Source organism: Juglans microcarpa x Juglans regia, chromosome 2D (genome assembly GCF_004785595.1).
Source record: "Juglans microcarpa x Juglans regia isolate MS1-56 chromosome 2D, Jm3101_v1.0, whole genome shotgun sequence".
NCBI classification, from domain to species: domain Eukaryota; kingdom Viridiplantae; phylum Streptophyta; class Magnoliopsida; order Fagales; family Juglandaceae; genus Juglans; species Juglans microcarpa x Juglans regia.
This window is the reverse complement of record NC_054596.1, coordinates 35931493-35951185: the sequence shown is the minus strand read 5'-3', so window position 1 is coordinate 35951185 and position 19693 is coordinate 35931493. Positions and strand designations below refer to the sequence as shown.

General features: G+C 37.6%; 1 protein-coding gene across 1 annotated transcript; it reads right to left on the bottom strand.

Moving 5' to 3' along the window:
* Positions 1–2333: 2333 nt before the first annotated feature.
* On the bottom strand, positions 2334–17524 carry LOC121251048 (serine/threonine-protein kinase VPS15). Its single transcript, XM_041150348.1, is given in 13 exon segments — positions 2334–2770; positions 2900–2999; positions 3085–3094; positions 3097–3331; positions 4107–5374; positions 5377–7213; positions 7325–7501; positions 7753–7858; positions 10623–10702; positions 16055–16215; positions 16309–16354; positions 16444–16566; positions 17035–17524. Coding segments are annotated over 13 exon segments (4593 nt in total). The 5' UTR covers positions 17308–17524; the 3' UTR covers positions 2334–2593.
* Positions 17525–19693: the final 2169 nt, after the last annotated feature.

Here is a 19693-nt window from a genome sequence, read left to right as displayed (position 1 = left end):
ACAATTTTTCCAACGGAGGATTGTGGTAGGGAGGAGGAAGAAACCCTATGTGGGTTTTGGGAAAGAGCTCGATTGGGAGTGTGAGAAGAACCACGTTGAGCCATGGCAACGAGTCTTGAAAGGGAAAAGATTAGAGATAGAGAAAGGTCGCTAGAAAGGAATCTGGAGAAAGTGAGTCTAATGAAAATGGGGAGGAAAAGGAAGAGACACCAGGGAGAAAAGGGAAGGTAATGATGAGAGATTTCATGCGAAGAAAAATGGACGTTAGGTTGAAAAGGAAGAGAGTGCCGTCAACACTAGATTTCAAAACACGAGAGTAAAGAACACGGGAACAATTAAAAGTAACGTGGGTCACACGATCGAGAACTTTCAAAATCCCACACCTTAGATAGGAAAAACATCCAGTGGGGTAAGGGGAGAATTGGGGAGAATCATCCTAGAGATTCTCCACGTGCTCCTAAACAACAGGGTAAGGAGAAAACAAATCAATAAATATTTCACGTGCTGACACGAAGGAAATAAGCAAGGTAACTGGAAGGGTTATTTAGGCCCCCAGAAGAAGTAAGCCTTTGTAATAGAAAGCCTAAACCCGAGCTTAACCAATCAAGTCCAATAATTCAATAGGGTTGCAAGCCCCAATATTCAACCAACTGGCACGTGAGGGATAAGGTGATAAGGAGATAATGCATTCACCATTACTAGGAATGTTATGTTATCAGATCATTTGAAATAATATAGGGTCAACTTGGCGGTTAGTCTGTTCCTAATACTCATCATCGAATTTATGTGTTTATAAATAACACCCAAATGTAATGCATAAGGGGGATTCATTGATACAGTTCATTATCGCTTTCCTAATTTAGGCATCAAAGGTCCTCTAGGCCCACTGTTCCGCCATATTCTTTGTTGTAGGTCACGCATGTGGTTGGAGGTGTGTGGAACATATCCCAAATAAAAATATTGTTATAATATTATTTTTAATATTATTTTTGTTATAGGATTTAAAAATATTAAATTGTTTATTGTATTTTATATGGAAGTTTGTGAAAGTTACAATAATTAGATGAGATAAGATGAAATGAGTTTAGATGAGTTTTGAATTCAAACCTCCCCCTACCAACTTTAAGGAGATTAAGGCCCTGTTTGGATGTTGAGTTAAGATGAGTTGAGTTCTTTATAATAGTAGTGAGTTGAGATGGTAGAGTGAGTTTTGTGAAGTCCACTTAAATTGAGTTTAGATTTGTTTGGATGTTGAGTTTAGATGTCTTTATAAGAAGTTGAAAATTGTTGTAGGTCTCGCGTGTAAAGAGGTGTTGAGTTGAAAAAGGTTGTGGTCCCACATGTAAAGAAGTTTTGAGTTGAGATGAGTTTAGTGATCTAAGAGTTGAGTGTTTTGATGTTAGACTCAATTTAAAATTATACTAAACTAAGTTGATTTCAATTCAATTTAAGTTCCAAATGGAGCTTCAATATTGAATCTTCATATTGCACAGAAAATACCTGAATGTTGATTATTTCTTAGCGTCTCCAGGAAACATGAGACTGGCTTCTTGTAGCCATTTCACACTTTTTCTTTTATTGCATTGTATTAAATTGGTTACGGGGTTTCCCACCCCACCATTTGAGCTTTCTTCTATTTTTAATACAATATTTACTTTGCCCCAAAAAATAAATTCTATCCAGCCTCTAACAATATTAATCTTTTCCTTTCTCTTTACTTATTTATTTTTTGTGAATGGGATGTCTCAGACGGGACAATGAATCACTACACCAAACCATGAGTGTCTTGGAGAAGGTTCTCAAAATGGTAGTCTTGGAGACCCCCTCAATTAAGATGCATCGTGATATAGAAATAAAGAAGATAAATGCTTCATCCATAAGGAATAAGGAATCTCATAAAAGTAAACTCAAACTTACGTCAAATTGTCGAGTTCTTTTTACTATAAAATAGATTAACATATCGCAACAAGTCATATCAGCTTGTGAATCTACTTTTATGAGATCTATTTGAATAGTGCTACATGTACTTATACTTCTACTTAAAATACTAATTTTGTTATTTTTCTTTTAAATTTCAAATTCTGAATTTCAAACTTCATGATTTTCAGCATATCAATAACTGACATGTAGAGAAGTTTTTTTGTAAGCTTTTCTTAAATACATTTAGCATTTTTCTTGCAGATATAAAAGGGGGCAAACAGAAGGAAGCACATCACTGTAATTGAGATGATTCCAAAATCTTTAATATTTAATGTGGGATATGAAAGGCTCAACTCAACAGACCAGGAGGCATTGTCACAATAGATTTTTCCATGTAGAAGCAGAGGTACAAATTACTTGGGAAAATCTATTTCCGATCTCTAGATTCACTCTTTTTATGGGCAAAATATAATTTAAAAGAATATATAAAATAATGTCCTCGAAACCTAGCATCCAGCACTACAATCTGCTAACTAATCCTACATGCTTACGTGCTGTACAACTCAGAGTGGTATAACTTCATATGTATGTATGGTAGTCATGGAATATAATATACAATTTCAAACAGCATTGGCCTTAAATATGTACATCATCATGGGTATGCCTAAGTCATTTACTTCCAAATCTTGATAGCCCCGTCTCTACTGCTCGATATCAAGAGTCTCTGGTTCAACTTTACAGAAGCGAGAGCTAGAATGGAGTCACGGTGGCAACCTGCAGAGTCGGTGGCAGCAGTTGCAAGAACTGCCTTTGATGTCAACTTACTAGTTAGAGGCCGTCTCCTTGTCTCCTGTGCGCCAGACAAAAGCACCAAGTTACAGTTGCCATAAAACAAGCATTAAGGATAGTAAGATAACAGAATCATTGGGCTAAGATGCAAAATAAAATTGTGAAAGATTGACAGAAACATAAAACATACCTGCACAACTTGCACACCAAAACTAGATCTAGCTTCATAGAAATCATCGTTCCCAACTCCATTCAAGTTTGGCCCACAGATACAATAAGTTCGATCGGGACTGCAACATTCAAGAGTTAATAATCAAATACATGACAGCACTCCGGGGGAAGCAAGCAAAGAATGACTGGAAGTTAGATTGAAACCTGTAATGATCCATCGGCGTATCTTCAAATCAGAACCACCAGTTAACAAATCACCCCCAGGTAAGGGAAGCAATGAACGAATACCAGGAAGCCGAGAAGATGGTTCATTCAGTTCATCAACTCTGTACCTTGGATTGACATTCCGTCTCAGATCTGATTTAGGGTTTGACTTACTCGATGGTCTTGCTAAGGCCCAAGGACCATCACCCATTTCAGCATCATTGTCATAGTTCGTCACTCGCAACACCTGAAAAAAAAAAAGCAAAGAATGTGATAAACAGATTTTACTAGGTAATCCAAGCGGTGGCAATCCAGAGTGCTCCATTCCACCTATAAGCAGTTAAGAACACAACACTAAAATGATCACAAAGTATGAACCAACCCCCCCCCCCCCCCCCCCCCCCCCCCCTCCTCTTTCAGTATCAAGACAAGTGACACTTGGCAGTTTCACTAATACCTTTACAATTCCCACAACAATATTTCCAGAGTACAACTTCGAGCAATAATCAAGTAAAGGAGGTGGCACATGCTCTGCTCATCCACTTCACCTAGCTAATATATTTCCCCTTTAGCTTATCCACTTGGCCATTGGGATCCTATTCTAGGGCTGCTAATGAGTTGCAAAATTTAGCCCATATGGAATTCCGGTTTTAGCCAACTACCAAAAATAGCTGAAGAAAGGGATGTTTAGATATTTCACAATTTAAAGACAATACAGGCTACAGGCTACAGGCTACTTTCTAAAAAGAGCACAGAATGTTATCACTATTATCTCAATTTCTGTTGAACTGTAGTGGTTTGCAAATTCAACTTTTCTTTCCACCAAAACCATGCTATAACAACTATCAAATAATTTTTCCATCTTCATAAGTGCAATATATGTGGTCTGTGATTCCTAGCTTGTCCTATAGTCCCATGTGGGCACTCCTAACTAGTGCATTGCCATCACGTTTCTTTTTTTAATAAACAATTATAAATGCCCAGAACAAAAAGATAAACAATTATAAATAATCTCCATGTACCTGGTGGCAGCTCCCATTTTCTGCATTCCAAAGAGAAACTTCATTGCAACCAGCAGCAACGTAAATAAGGGGTCTTGCAGTGGTAGATACAGAAGCATTTTGGGGAGGAACAAAAGGAGCAAAAGGGCACATTTTCTCTATGGGGCATGGAAGAGAATACTGCCATGAATTCACAGGTACAAGGAACCTCAGATCCCAAAGAGTAAGCACACCCCTTGAAGATCCTGACACGAACCAATTCCCACAAGGACCGTTTACCAAAGACGACACATAGCCCTCCTCTGGAGTTGCTTTAAGTGTCCATGAGCTGGAGTTTTTTCTTGTATCCCACAGATGGATCCCACAATTTTGGGTACTAAACAGTACCATCTGACTGAAAGAACTATCGGCAGAGTAGGTCAGAAGGCTGAGTATAGCACCTTCCTTAACATCCTTCTTTTTTATATCAGCAATGCCTGAATACTTCTCGACAACATTGCCAAGACCTCTAGAAATATGATCAACAGAAAACATGTGTATCATGCCATCACATGCTCCAACAATAACTTGAGCAGAGCTCGGAAGCATTGTAGCACACAGTGCCCGGCTTCCTTCTAAGTGATAAGTTAGCCTTGACCTAAACGAGATGTCCTTTTCCAATTTTCTCGAATCCCAAACCTTGACAGTGGAATCATCAGATGCACTCACAAAAAAGTTATGATCAGAAGTTATGGCTATGTCATTAACCGCCGAGCGATGCTCCTGAAGGTGTGCAACCAACACTCCTCGTGGCCTCCAACCTGAATCTGGAATTGATGATGTTCGTGCAAAAGTTGGCAATCCTGTCAAATCATTTGAACTGGAGGCATCTTCCACCATAATAGAACTGCCTTTCATTATGCCAGATGATCCAGTCTCTTGAAATTTTCCATTAACACAAACCATTTGATCATTATCATTGCCATCTGGTTCATGTACCACTCTATGGAACTGTTTAGAACCATTGCTGACGCTATATGAGCCTGAAACAAGCTTAGGTGCTGGAACTGAACTAGCCAGGCTAAATGATTTATTTACAGGATCCATCCAAGGCATGGATGATGAACCAATTCCAGGGGAGTTTACTTGTAATGGAGAATCAGATGAGGCAGGAGGCATTCCAGCTGCCCGCCTGTCCAAGCTGAAGGAATACAATGGTATCCCTTCAGATGATTTATCGCACATAAAACTACTCACACCACTAACCTGTGGTGACATAAAGCCTGAGAATTTTAACTTTTCTGAGCCTAGGGGTCACGAATATCAATTGTGCTAGAAGCATTGCGAATATAGTTTCCCACACTTCTCAACTTAGCCTCACAATCATCATATTCAGCTAGCTCAGGCTGTTGTAATGCATTGCCCACAGGTTTTTTATCTTCAGTACTTCGTTGGTTATCTGGCCAACTCTTCATTGACCCTCCCTTGAATAAATCCATGGTTTCCCATTGTTTAGAATGTGGTGATGAGTTGTACCATATCTTTCTCTGTCTCTCTAACATATCCGAACTCCTAGCATTTTCTAAGACTTGATAGCATGCCTCTCTTGTGACTGGAGGGTTTAAACATGAAAGGAGAGCCTTTTCAGAAGCTAAAGATGCTGGTTGTCTGCGGAGGAAAGGCCGTATAAATGGGGCAAGGAAAACATAGGAATCTACTGCACCTAAGCTCTCACTGCTGGCTGCAATGAAAGTTACAGCAGATCTTCGTACCCATTGACTGGGATAACATAATAATGGAAAGGCACGTTCTATCATCTCAAGCAGTATCCTCTTCCGTAAGAAGTCCCTTTTACACAGAATGGCCAAGCAATCCAAAGCATTGACAATTACAGCCTCGGATGCATCACTTAAAGCTTGCTCAATGTAAGGTAGAAGATATTCCTCCACACTTCTTTGGCCCACGAAGAAGCATACATACACAATTTGGCCGTAGAACACTGCCCTTAGCTGCACATCCCGATCATTTAGAAAAGCAGGTAAGATGGGCAACAGAAAGTCATTACTCTGTCTCTGCCCAAAGAAACAGCATAGATTGCCAATATCCCGGAGGAGTGCCCTCCTGATATTTGGTGTCTGCTTTGGACCCATAACAAGTTCTTGAACAACCTCTGCAATGGATTTCCTCAGCTGTGCTAGTCGTGCATCACTATTTATCCTTTCAGATGTCTCATTATATGATGCCATTGGCTTCTGTGTGGAAGTCAATTCATTAAGAACTCCTGCCTCACTCATGCTTATTGAGTGAATCAAGAATCTGTTAGCAGTGAGTGCTAGTTTAGCAATATTGCTGGCATAACAGATTCTGACACTTTCCTCGGGATCATCAGGTAGCATGGAAAGCATTGGAAGAATATACTCTGGAAAGATTTTTGCATCACTGGGAGGAAAATCTCGAACTAAAGGCAGAATATCGCACAAAGTCTCCAAGGCAGCACAACGCACAATTGCGGCTGGATCAGAAAGCATTGCAACAACATATGGAAGCACTCGCTGCAACCGATCTTCGTCATCAATATATAGTGCAGAAGACTTGAGCAAAAGTATGGCTACCCTCCTCAAATGAGGCAACTTGACATTTCTTATGCAGGAGCAAAGAAGAGAGGCAATCAGAATCATTCCTTCGCATCTCATACTGTCTTCAGGTAAGGGTAAAAAAGGCATGCCAAAGGTATCTGATTGGCTGTCATACTCAGTCATCAATGTGTTCAAATCATTCATTGTAAACTTTTTCAGAAAGGGATGATCATTTCTCCTAAATGCATTGGAGATAGTTTGAAGTAGATCACCAGGTGATTGCATTGCATGGGTTTTAAGATTTTGGGAAAAATCAGTATTGGCTGCATCTTCAAGCATCGGCTTGGCACTAGGGTAATCATTATTCTGTTTAACATCCCTGAGCAGCATATTAAAGTCACCGAGAAGTTCAAACTGGTCACGAATTAACATCTGCTCTCTCTTCCTTGAAGAGTCCTTTGTCCAATTGATGTTTTGTTTTGCAACCATTTCTTGTGACAGTTCATCACTAGAGCCATTACTGTTCATCATATGCTTAAGTAACTCACGGAAAACTCTCTCGCATACCGCAACCTACATATATCAATTACAAAGGAGTAAGGTACCATATGTAAGTCATAATAAGTGGAAGCAGTTGAGATCTTAAAATTTGAACTTCATTATTACATAGCCAGAGCTGTTTACCCTTGTATCAGAATGAAAAGGATTCAAGTAGCAGTAGAAATTATGCAGAAATGGCGAGAAATATCTTGGAAACACGACAGCTGCATATTCCTGCAGGTAGCTCTCAGCAGAAAGTCGCGACTCTGGTTCCAATTGAATCATATGTAGTATCATCTTGCGGATTCCAGAATCAGGGATCTGCACCCAGAGAGCAATGAATGCAAATCATTGAGATAAATGGAAGTTCATACGAAGAAGGTAAGTGAAACTTAGCCAACTATAATACCCAGACATGAGCAAGGAAATACATGGATCAAGTCTGATGTCAGATACGAATGAAGGCAAGGCTAAAACATTAAGGCTGAGGCTGGAGGGACTAAATGATATTATGTAATTAAAAAAAAAAAACTCCCAACTGAGGATTATGAATCAGGAGAGAGAGAGAGTACCTTCTCAAGATGTTGGCTAGGATCATATTGCCCTCTACGATAGGCAAGAAGCTGGGAGAGTTCAAATAGTGGCTGACCCTCAAGGAAAAGCTCAGCAATTACACACCTAAAGCAGTCAGATGATGAGTGCAGCTTTGGAGAGAGAGAGAGAGAGAGGGGGGGTTGGGGGGGGGGGGGGGGGGGGCGAGGGGGGTGCTGGAATGAGGAGAATTGACACATGTTTTAATTTGAAATTGAAAAAAAAAAAAAAAAGGACATGAAATATATCACTTTCACATTTATGTAACCAAAAAAAGAATTAAATTCAATTTATAAGTGAGAATGGCCATCTGAATCTCCCATCCTGTGAACTTGAAAAATCAACCTCTAAAAATAAAAGACAGAAGAACGCATATTTTAGGTATTTTTCTTCTTCATTTTTTGAGTAGAAGTCACTGCCTACCTTCCAGCAACTAAATCAAATGTGATAATCCTAAGTTTTCTGCTTCTTTTACACTCCTACAGCACCCATATTAAGTCCTAACAAATCCCTAATGGCTGCAATTCTTTCTGCAACCTCAAAGTTGAACCCAAGGTAAGTTTCATCAAGTATTATCCCTAAATTCGAAATTCCCTATCTTTTGTGAACCGAACATATTCTTTATTTTTTATGTCAAAACATAAACTCGGCTAGAAAGTGCAAGGAATCAACTTTGGGCAAAGGAAAACAAATGACAGATTCTGACACTTGATCTTCATCTTTAGGATACAACTGGAAACTCTAGGTAAGGTTGGTTTAGGTTTGTTTAAGGCTTATGAATGGTATGCTATGATGATATGTGACAAATTGATCACTTGAAGCCAGGTTTTCACTGAATATCAGATTTTATAGATGCTATCCAATAATGAAAACTGGTTTCCTTGTGTTTTCTCTTTAAAAATTTATAAGTCGGCATGATCACGACGTGCATAGAAGATAGAATTCATGAGTGATGCATTCTATATGTGCTATAATAGTCATACATGTAATTAAGGGTAATGGTTGGCCATTGCAGAAAATTCTGCAGCACTGTGACATCAAAGAGGTTGCTGTTTGGACTTTTTTTCGGGGCTCTGATAAGAATTAAAAGGAGTAGTTTGACCCCAAAAAGCCACCCTTACAGTGACTCAAACCTCCTAGGTATTTAGACAAAACCTTGCGAGTTTTAAGAGGTAAAACTCCACAACCACAAGCTTGCGATCTTCAAAGCTTCTACCATTTCTTTCCCTCCAAAGGTACCATAATAAATAAGTAGGAGCCATCTTTCAAATTGCAGCAATTTACGGATTGCCTTGTAAACCTCTCTAACTTGCTAAGAAATCAACCACCCTTCTAGGCATCACCCATGCCAATCCTACCCTATCAAAAAAGCTCATTACACAGTATCCTTGCTATCTCACAATGCAGAAGTAGGTGGACAACAGGATTCCTGTTCCTTTTGCATATGCAACACCAATTCGTTACAATGATCTGGCATTTCCTTAGGTTTTCAACAGCAAGAATATTCCCTAAGGAAGCTCTCCATGCAGAGAAGATGCTTTAAAGGTGCCTTAATCCTCCAAATACTTGTCCAAGGAAAAGGATTAGTATCTTGAACAGCGAGCGCGATATACAGTGCAGATTCTAAACTTCCCTTTTTTTGAAGGGATCCCAAAAACTTGGTTTTCATCTCCTATTCTACTCCCCAATCATGTGCTCCTATAGTAAATATGGTGTTCCATTGGATAATGCCATTGGAAGACTTAAACAAATCAATTTTTGAGGCTTCCTACACCACACTATCCCCATACACACCAGGAAAGGCATCCTTAAGGACACTATCATCCTTAAGGGATGATTACATCCCATAGTATACCGAAACCCCCAATGGACACAGGATGTGAGACCAATGCACAACCTCGCACACAAGGATTAATGTGTGCTGGCCATTATGCAAGTAAATGTAAATACGATAAGTGTTTGATTGATTTTGTTCAAACGTATTGTGTTCAAGGAAGCTTTCAAAACTAAATCCTGATTCAAAACCTTTTTACATTATGATATAATATTTACTAAGTGGTCAACTCATTCTTTTTTATGTTTTAAATTTCCCATGTGAGATGAGAACAGACAAGCAGACCACAACTAGTAAATGCGTAACGGCCTAAGAAAGGCTTGGGCACATCTAAGTCTATTCCCAAAAGGACAAGTTGATGTCACTATTGGAGTCCCTTGTAATTACTATAAATGGCCCAAACTTCTCCCTCCCATTTAATGTGGAATTTCATTCACCAACTTTCTATATACAATCCAAGGTATTACAAAATGAGACTACACCTTAGACGCGTCCCATTAAGTGTTGATCACATAGTGTTAACTTTTGGGTTATAAGGATGCAGTGACATCAAAGTATTGTTTACTTTTAGACTTTGCTAAATTCCACTTTATAGTTCATAATAAATGAAGTAGGGATGGAAGTATTAATTTTTAGGGATCTATTACTACAAGGTTTTATTTTGAAGTGTAGTATATCTAACCCTATGGGAGGAGCGTGTACATAAATTCTTCAAAAATCATGGTTGTCTTTCAACCATCATGAAAATGTTATCAAAATTGCTTCTGATGTTAACTTGCGCACTTCTAAGTAAACAACCTTACGCAACAATGTCACTTTGGCACAATTTTTCTATAATTACAGCCTCAATAATAAATTCCTCACGCAAATTCACACAAATTCTTAATTTCTCAATAAGACCTGTGCATTGATACATCTATAACGTTTTAGATATATGATCTCAACGATACTTGTCAAAATTGAGATTTTCAAAACAATACTTTCAAGGTAAAGATATTTAAGGTAGAGAAAGCTCACCCTACAGCAAAGATATCCATAGATGGTCTTAAAGGTGCATCGTGTGCAACCTGCATCTCATCTCCATGCTCATAAAATCTCTGAAATTAACCAAAGCCCGAAAACAATCAATTAAATGGTTTTCTAATTCAGAATTGATGACTGCTTGCTACAAAGTCATGCAGATGCATATCACTAGTATCAATTATCATTAACCGACTTCTGGTATAGGCTGTTAAAGAGACTTGAGCCATGAAACAGCATTTTAGTATATCAAAACAAGCAAGATTCTATAAAAAGACAAGAAAGTCTTGCACAAAATTTTCAGGAGTAAGGGTGTACATATAAACCAAAAACCGAGTAGACCGACCGGAATGAGCTGATTCTTCACCAAAATCGGTAGTTCATCAATCCTGCCAAGTTACAAAATGATCAAATAGGTCCAGTCATTGGTCCAAGTAACTCAATCCAACTGGATCAGATCGAACCGAATCGATCGTATATATAAACCCCAACTGAACCTATTTATATAAAGCCCAATATATTAGCCTAGCCCAGCCTTTCCTTTGAAATCCAAACCATCAACTTCCAGCCTTTCTTTAGTTGATTAGCATCTTCTAAATTCTGCCTCCTCTCTCTCTCTCTCTCTCTCTCTCTCTCTCTCTCTCTCTCTCTCTTAATGTCAAATGTCTGCCAAAACATGCTTCAGGACGCTGGCTCCACTGCAATGTTGCTTCTCCCTCTGCTACTCGGTCTCACCAAGTAACAATTCTTCCCCCCTTAATAATCACTGTTTGTCTTTATTTGGATTGGTAGAATAATTGTAAAGTTGGAATCATTTTTTTATATGGATTTGAGTTTTGTTCATAAACGCAGTAGAGTGATTGGTCTCTCCAACCAGATCGAAACTGGCTGACCATCATTGAGGTCAGCACTGTTTGACTAGCACCGACTCTTTGTGCAGTTTCAGTTGGTGCCAAAGGAGTTTCTCACCCTTCAGCTCGATCTACACTTTGTGCACTAGACCGACAGAAAATGAAGGTCGGTCTGTACACCCCTAGACTTAGGAGAACCAAAATTCTTTTTTTTTTTTTTACAAGTAATAAGAGATTGTATTCCCAAGAATAGACATAAGCCCAAGTACACAGGACGTTTACAAAGGAAATACCCACTACTTTCTAAAAACAAAAGGAAATCTAAAACAAATTCTGGAAATTTTTTTTTTTTTTTTTTTAGGCAATAAAAGATATTGTATTTATAGAAATAGGCAAAGCCCAGGTACACAGGAAGTATACATGAAAAAAGCCTAAGTCCATTACAAACTATAGCCCCCGCCCATAGGAACAAAGACTTAAAAAATAAAACTTTAAGCTCATCCATTGTTCTCTCTTGATCATCAAAACATCTAGCATTTATCTCCCTCCAAATACACCAACACATGCATATTGGTACCAATCTCCACATTGCTGCTACCTAAGAATCTCCACGTAGTCCTCTCCAGCTTGCAAGGAAATCCACCAATCTACAAGGCATAACCCAAGACAATCCGACTCTTGAGAAAAAATCATCCCATAGCACCTTGGCTACCTCGCAGTGTAAAAGCAAATGATCAACTGACTCCCCATGCTTCTTACACATACAACACCAATCTAGGACAATAACCCGTCATTTCCTCAAATTATCTGTAGTGAGAATCTTGTCCAAAGATGCTGTCCAGACAAAGAAAGCTGCTTTTGAAGGGGCTTTCGTCTTCCATATGCTCTTCCACGGGAACATAGAACATAGAAAGCTGAGAAGATACCTTTCTTAGAATGATTCCAAAGCATCTTGTCTCCGGAGCCCCCTGAAATACTTGCAGAATATATTGCCGCAAAGAACTCCGTAATAGACTCTAACTCCCAACCATGGGCTGCCCAAATGAAGTCAATATTCCATTGAGGGGTGCCATTTGAAAAGGTCAAAAGATCGGCAATTGTTGCCTCCTGTAATCTAGCAAGCGCAAAAATGGCAAGGAAGGTATCTCGTAGACAATAGTTTCCACACCATATATCAAACCAAAAAGGGACACGCAAACCATCGCCTACAACAAAATGTTCATGTCCTCAGAAGGTCCCCCAAAGGCTCCTTATATTTTTCCACAAACTCACTCCATAAGAGCCACGTACCTCATTCGAGCACAAATTCTGGAAATTATCTTCCATTACAAAAGTTTTAGCCCACAAACTCGAAGTACTAAAGAAAAAATCCCTAAGGTCTCCCAATGAACGTTCTTTGTCTTCAAAGCATCTCTCATTCCTTTCAAGCCATAGACACCACATGAGCCAAGAAGGAATCATCTTCTAAATATCATCAGCATTCTTGCTACCCTTCAATCCCTTCTGCCCTACCAATAAATCCACCACTTCCTCGATCATTATCCAAAGTAGACCAGTCCAATTCAAAACCTATTCCACAAGAACTTGGCCACTTCACAATAAAGAAAGAGATGATTAACAGATTCCCCATCCTTCTTGCACATGACACACCAGTCAGCAATGTACATACCTCTCCTTCTAAGATTTTGAGTTGTCAACACTTTGCCCAAGGATACCACCCAACAGAAAAAAGCAACCTTGGAAGGAACTTTCACTTTACATATGTTTCTCCAGGGGAATTCACAGCTCCTGTGGCTGGTTAATATTTTGTAAAAAGAGGAAACTGAGAACATAGAATTTCCTGCTGGAACCCACAGCATGCTGTCCTCCCTACCTAGCATCAACTTTTAACTTGTAAAGTCTTTCCAAAAAAGCCTTAACATCATCCACTTCCCAGCCATTGACGTCCCTAATAAAGTTAACATTCCACTGAATATTATTGTCAATGCAAAAGAAAGAATTTCCCACAACTGCATTTTTTTTTTTATATATAAGTAAGAGATAAATATTATATATATGAGTGAAATAGACATAACCCTTGTACACAGGAAGTATACAGATGGGCCCCAATTACATTCTAAAAGCAATAAATTAAAGACAAGAAATCATGAACATTATCCCCATGCAATACAATAGAGGAAAACCAGCACATTAAAGTATGGAGAAAAAAAAACCTTCAACACGGCCATTGTGCGTTCCTTATCATCGAAGCATCGCGCATTCCTTTCTGTCCAAATGCACCACATAATGCACAACGGAATCATCTTCCACACTGCAGCCACTTGATGATAGCCTTGCATCTTTCTCCAACAACCCAACAAATCCACCAACCTCATAGGCATAACCCATGCAACATCAACCCTTTGAAAAATCTCATCCCACAACACCCTAGTTACCTCACAGTGTAATAAGAGATGGTCCACAGATTCTCCATTCTTTTTACACATATAACACCAATCCATCACTACACATCCTCTCTTCCTCAAATTGTCCATGGTCAATATCTTCCCAAGAGCAACATTCCAAACAAAAAAAGCTACTTTAGAAGGCACACGAGTCCTCCAAATATTCTTCCAGGGGAACGGAGTATGCTCTTGTGTTGTCAAGATGTTATAATACGCTTTCACTGTACATATCTTATGATCATAAGACCTCCACGTCAATGTCTCTCTCTGTGCCCTATAAGTCCCCATAGAATATAGTAGGCTAAAAAAATCTGAAACAATAGATAATTCTTAGTCATGGAAATCCCTAATAAAAAGAATGTTCCACTGGTGTGACCCATGAGAAAAAGACTGCACATCCGCCACTGAAGCCTCCCAATTACCTACAATGCGATATAGAGCTGGAAAAGCCCTTTCCAATACTTGATCTCCACACCACACGTCCCTCCAAAAACTGATTTGATTGCCCTCACCAACAACAAAGCGAATTTGATTTACAAAACTTGGCCACCCCTTCCTTATAAATTTCCATACACCCACGCTATACCCCCCTCTCACTTCGTTAGAACATCAACCACCCCCAGCGACACCATGTCTAGTGTCAATAATTTCCTTCCACAAAGATCCCTCCTCCAAATGATATCTCTAAAGTCATTTCCCCAATAAAACTTTATTAAAAGTTCTCAAATTACACACTCCCAACCCCCCCCCCTCCTCAACTGAGATACATATTGTCTTCCATCTCACCAGATGGAATTTCTTCTCCACCCCCATGCCTCCCATAAGAATGGCCTAAAAAGTTTCTCCATCCTGTTCACCACCCCTATAGGCTAGGAAACAGCGATAAGAAATATGTAGGAAGGTTAGTGAGAGTACTCTTGATGAGAGTGAGACGGCCCCCTTTTGATAAATACACTCGTTTCCAACTAGCCAACATTTTTTCTACCTTCTCCACCACCCCATTCCAAATAGCTCTATTTTTTAAAGTTGCTCCCAACGGAAGACCCAGATATTTCATTGGAAGAGAGGACACCTTACAATCTAGCAGGCTTGCTAAACTACGGATATTAGAAACCTCACCCACAGGAACCATCTCAGACTTGCCAAGATTCACCTTAAGCCCTAACACTGCTTCAAAACAGAGTAAGACACAACTGCATTTTGATCCCTTGCAATTCTAAAAAGAGAGGGAAAATCCAACTTAAGCGTAGAATTCCCACACTACTAGTCATGACAGAAAAGTATTATCTTCCCATCTCCCACCTTTAATCTAATATGATTAGAAAACTCCCCCCATCCTTTTCTAATGAACTTCCACAAACTCACCCCATATGCACCTCTAGTATCTTTTGAGCACCAACCTCCCCACTAACAACCCTATTTTACATCAATAACACTTTTCCATAAGGCATGTCTTTCCAAGTGGTATCTCCAAAGCCATTTCCCAAGTAATGCTCTATTAAACAATCTCAAGTTTTTTATCCCCAACCAACCACAATCATTCGGTTGACAAACCTTCTTCCAACTAACTAAATGGAACTTTTTTTCATCTCCTTCACCACCCCATAAAAAATTCCAAAATAAACTCTCAATTCTTCTTTCTACCCTTGCCAGCAACGGAAAAAGAGATAAGAAATAAGTGGGAAGATTAGACAAACTACTTTTTATTAGAGTTAATCCTCCCCCTTTAGACAAGTAGATCATTTTCCAACCAGCTAACCTCATTTCTTATATACTCATAGGTTAGACAAAATTCTAACCTATGAGTATATAAAGATGCTAGTCTAAGAATTGACCCACGGAATAATCTTAACCAGCATGCTTCCTATCAAGATAGATAGAATGTCCTTTTATGAACCCACAAGTTTGAGCTGTAATTTTACAGTACCAATTTGTAGGTTATAACATCCATTCTACAGGTTGTTATCAAACTTCTGGGAGAAAAAAAAAATGCAAACATATGAATGAGAATTATCTCCTCAAGAAATAATATAATAGGGAATAATGAAAATAAAAGGAGAAACTTCATAACGATAAAATCATCCAAAGGAACAAAATGGCATAAAATAATTATAGAAGTTAAATAAGAACTGACTTCAGGTGCAAGATAACAGAGCCTTCTTCCTCCAGTATCAAAGAAAAAGGAGAAATCAGAAGGGTCATCATAGGGAATATAAGTGGGTTTGAAGGATGCAAAGTCAGCAAGGTAAAGCCAATTCCAAGAAGTGACCAGCACATTCTCACACTTTATATCACCTGAGAAGATGCAAAATCAACGTGTATAAAACCAACTAATTTTTAGAACAAAAAACATATCACAAGCAGATTCCTTCAACTATTAGAATTCACCATGGCAAATTCCTTTCTCGTGGCTCTGTTTCAAAGCAAGAAGTAGCTGCAAATCCATAAAAGTATAAAAATGATGAGAATAACTGTCCATTGAACAATTAGAATTCAGGGTTTGAGGGTCAGAGAAAGATAAACCTGAAAAGCCAACCACTTCTTTTCGACTAGACTGAGGAAAGGCCGAGTACTTAGTCGATCATGTAGATTATTGAAGAAGTACTGCCTCAAAAGGTAAGCTGCTTTATCTGTTTCTTGCCAGAACTGCAAGCGAACAGAAAACCATACGAGTATTTTCAACAATAATGCTCTACTCAAGTGCCTGAAGATGAAGATGAAATTCAAGTACTGCCTAAAAATCCAACAAAATTCTTCATGACTCCACCTCTAGAACCAAAACATTCCCGCAATCACAACAAGTGCCATTATCTTATTCAATCGAAATAAACTCTACAATTATCATTAAATTAAGCAAAACGGCATCTAGCATCAATCTTATATCCCCATCTCTTACCCAATTTTTGGGTAACCCAAAGAAACTTAGAACTTTGTATAGCTAACTTGAAATTTTACATCTCGAGGCAGCTCAATTCTAATAAAGCCACACAGAAGTTTAAAATTCAAAAAACCGAAGTCGCGCTAATTTTCTTGAATCTTCTCGGCAACAAAACATTGCGTTCAAATTCCCAAAGAAAAAAGGAAAAGGAAAACAAACGCGGTGAGAACTGGGACCTGAAAGGGCCAAACGTGAGGGTGATCAAGGGCAAGGAAAATCTCTTTAATCTGGAAGAGACGGCGCTCGTAGTCTCTGAGATCAATGGAATCGCCACGCTTGAAATAGACCTTGACGAGGACCAAGCCCTCGTCGTGCTTGCAGAGAATCGACTTGAAGAAACGGCCTCGGCCGAGAACCTCCTTGAGGACCAAGTTGTAGGAGGACGGCAGGTCGTGGAGGTAGTACTCGGAGGCGGAGACTTGGGTGGTGCGCGCGATCTTGTTGCCCATTCCGTGCCTCTGCGCCGCGCACGCTTATTCTCATTCTTCTGTGGTTGCGTCCTGAGCAACCATTTGTGTGTCTGCGAAGGAAGGGGACGACTGAGGCCTTTTTGCTAACGGTGATTGATTCCGAAACGTATTTGAGCGTCGAGTTTCCCGTTTCGAGCGAAGGATCTTCAATTTGTTGTGGATTGGGATCGGGTGATTCGGGTTTCCAATGTTTCCTATATGCTACTTAGCTGACAGGACCAAGGTTTTCGAGCAAAATATTTCATCTGATTTTATTTTATTATTATAATTTTTTTTAATTTTTTCATAAAATATAATAAATAATTTAATTTTTTTCAAATCTTAAAATAATAATAATATTAAAAATAATATTATAATATATTTTATTCAACTTTTAACTTTCATCTCATTAAAATTTAAAATTTAAATTTCAAATAAAAAAAAAACATGAATAAAATGAGGCTACTACCCACTCATTATATATAATATTGTGCGTACATATAACATTACTGAAAATATTTGTCCATCGTCCTCTTAATTATATCATCTTCTCACTATCCTTTTATTTGGCATCCAATGATTGGATGATAGATAATGAGTAATAAATAATTTTACAATTATTTATAGTACTACGTTAGAAGATGATGATAAAAATAAGAGTAGTGCTATATAGCATCAACTGTAGTGGTGCACACAATACATACACTACAATTTACTAACTTCTTCTTCCCAAATGGATGGCTGAGATGATACCACATAAGATGTGTAAAATGATTACTTCCAAACAGTAACTTCTCTCAAAATTATTTCTAAAATTAATAATATATAATATTTCTCTTAGAATATTATACGAGTAGCTAAAGCAGCCAAATCTCAAATAGAAGTCATTCATTTTATTTATAAGCTTATATGAAAAAACATCATTTATATTATTTATATTATTGATGCAACACAATTTGAATGGTAAGATTTAAATTTATAATTATTATATGCATGAGTTCGTTTATTAGTAAATCAGTGTATAGAATACACCATTCAATCACTTAATAACAATATTAATTTGCAAAATTTAAATTTTAAAATTCATCTTCTAAATCAAATTATATCATGAGATACTTAAAGAAATAAAGAGTAATGATAAACGATATTTCTTGTTAGAATTATTCTATTTTTAAGCTAATATTTAGAGCACATCATGTACATCACTTAAATAATAAAATTTAATTTATAAAATTCAAACTTTTACATGTATTTTTCAAATCAAATTATATAATATAAACACTATTAAGTATGTTTTACACATCGGGATTTGAAAATAAAATGTTGTAATTCATTTTTAACGTATTGGTATCTCTTGATCCAAATCTTCAAATTTTGATGAATAAATCTTCAGAATTTTGATCCCAAAATTATGATTCAAAGGCTCAAAGCTACTCCTTATCAATTTATAGGCCTTTCATATTTTTTTAGAATTGCTAGTTTGCATAATAAAGTTCAATTTGGATTGAGAAACATTCACATGATTTTATTTCATCATTAAAATTTTCATAAATTCTTACATAAAATATAATAAACAACTCAATTTTTTTAAATTTCAATACAATAATAATATTAAAAAATAATATTTTAATAATAATATTTTATTCAATTTTTAACTTTCATATTAACTCATCTCATCTCAAACTTATTCCATTCTAACTTATCTTAATTTATTTTTAAATATTATTTAAATATAAACACTTACAAACTAAATATTATAACTTTTTAAACTAATTATCATAATTTTTTATATTTTTAAATATAAATTATTTAAAAAAATTATATTATAAAAATATTTTAATTTTTATAATATTTTATTCTCATATTTCATAATTTAATAAATACTTAAATCAAATTATCTTATTAGTATTCATAAATTATTTTTTTATTATTTACAAAATTATTATCTTATCTTATTTTTTAAATATTCACTTACATTCTTGAGAATGCAATTTTCCCATATTTTCTATAAAAAAAATATATATATAAGAAGATTGCTATAAATATAAAAGAATCTCACGCGCTAATGCATGCCCCACTCCTTTTTTTTTTTTTTTTTTTTTTTTTTTTTTTTGCTTTCTTTTTGTCCACCTTCCCGTGCGTATTCCCTCCCCTCCTCTCTCTTTTTCTCTCTGTCTCTGCCTATCTCCAACCTCTCCATGGCCGTCATAGTGGTCGGAGACCACCTCAAGACAGGTAGAGGCCACCAGCAATCCAAGCAGCACCATCCCCTTCACAGCAGCGCCTCTCCCATACGTCTCCCCTCTTCCTATCACTCTGTCTCTGCCTGCCTCCACCCTCTTTGTGGCCGCAATGGTGGTTGGAGACCACCTCAAGGCCGATAGAA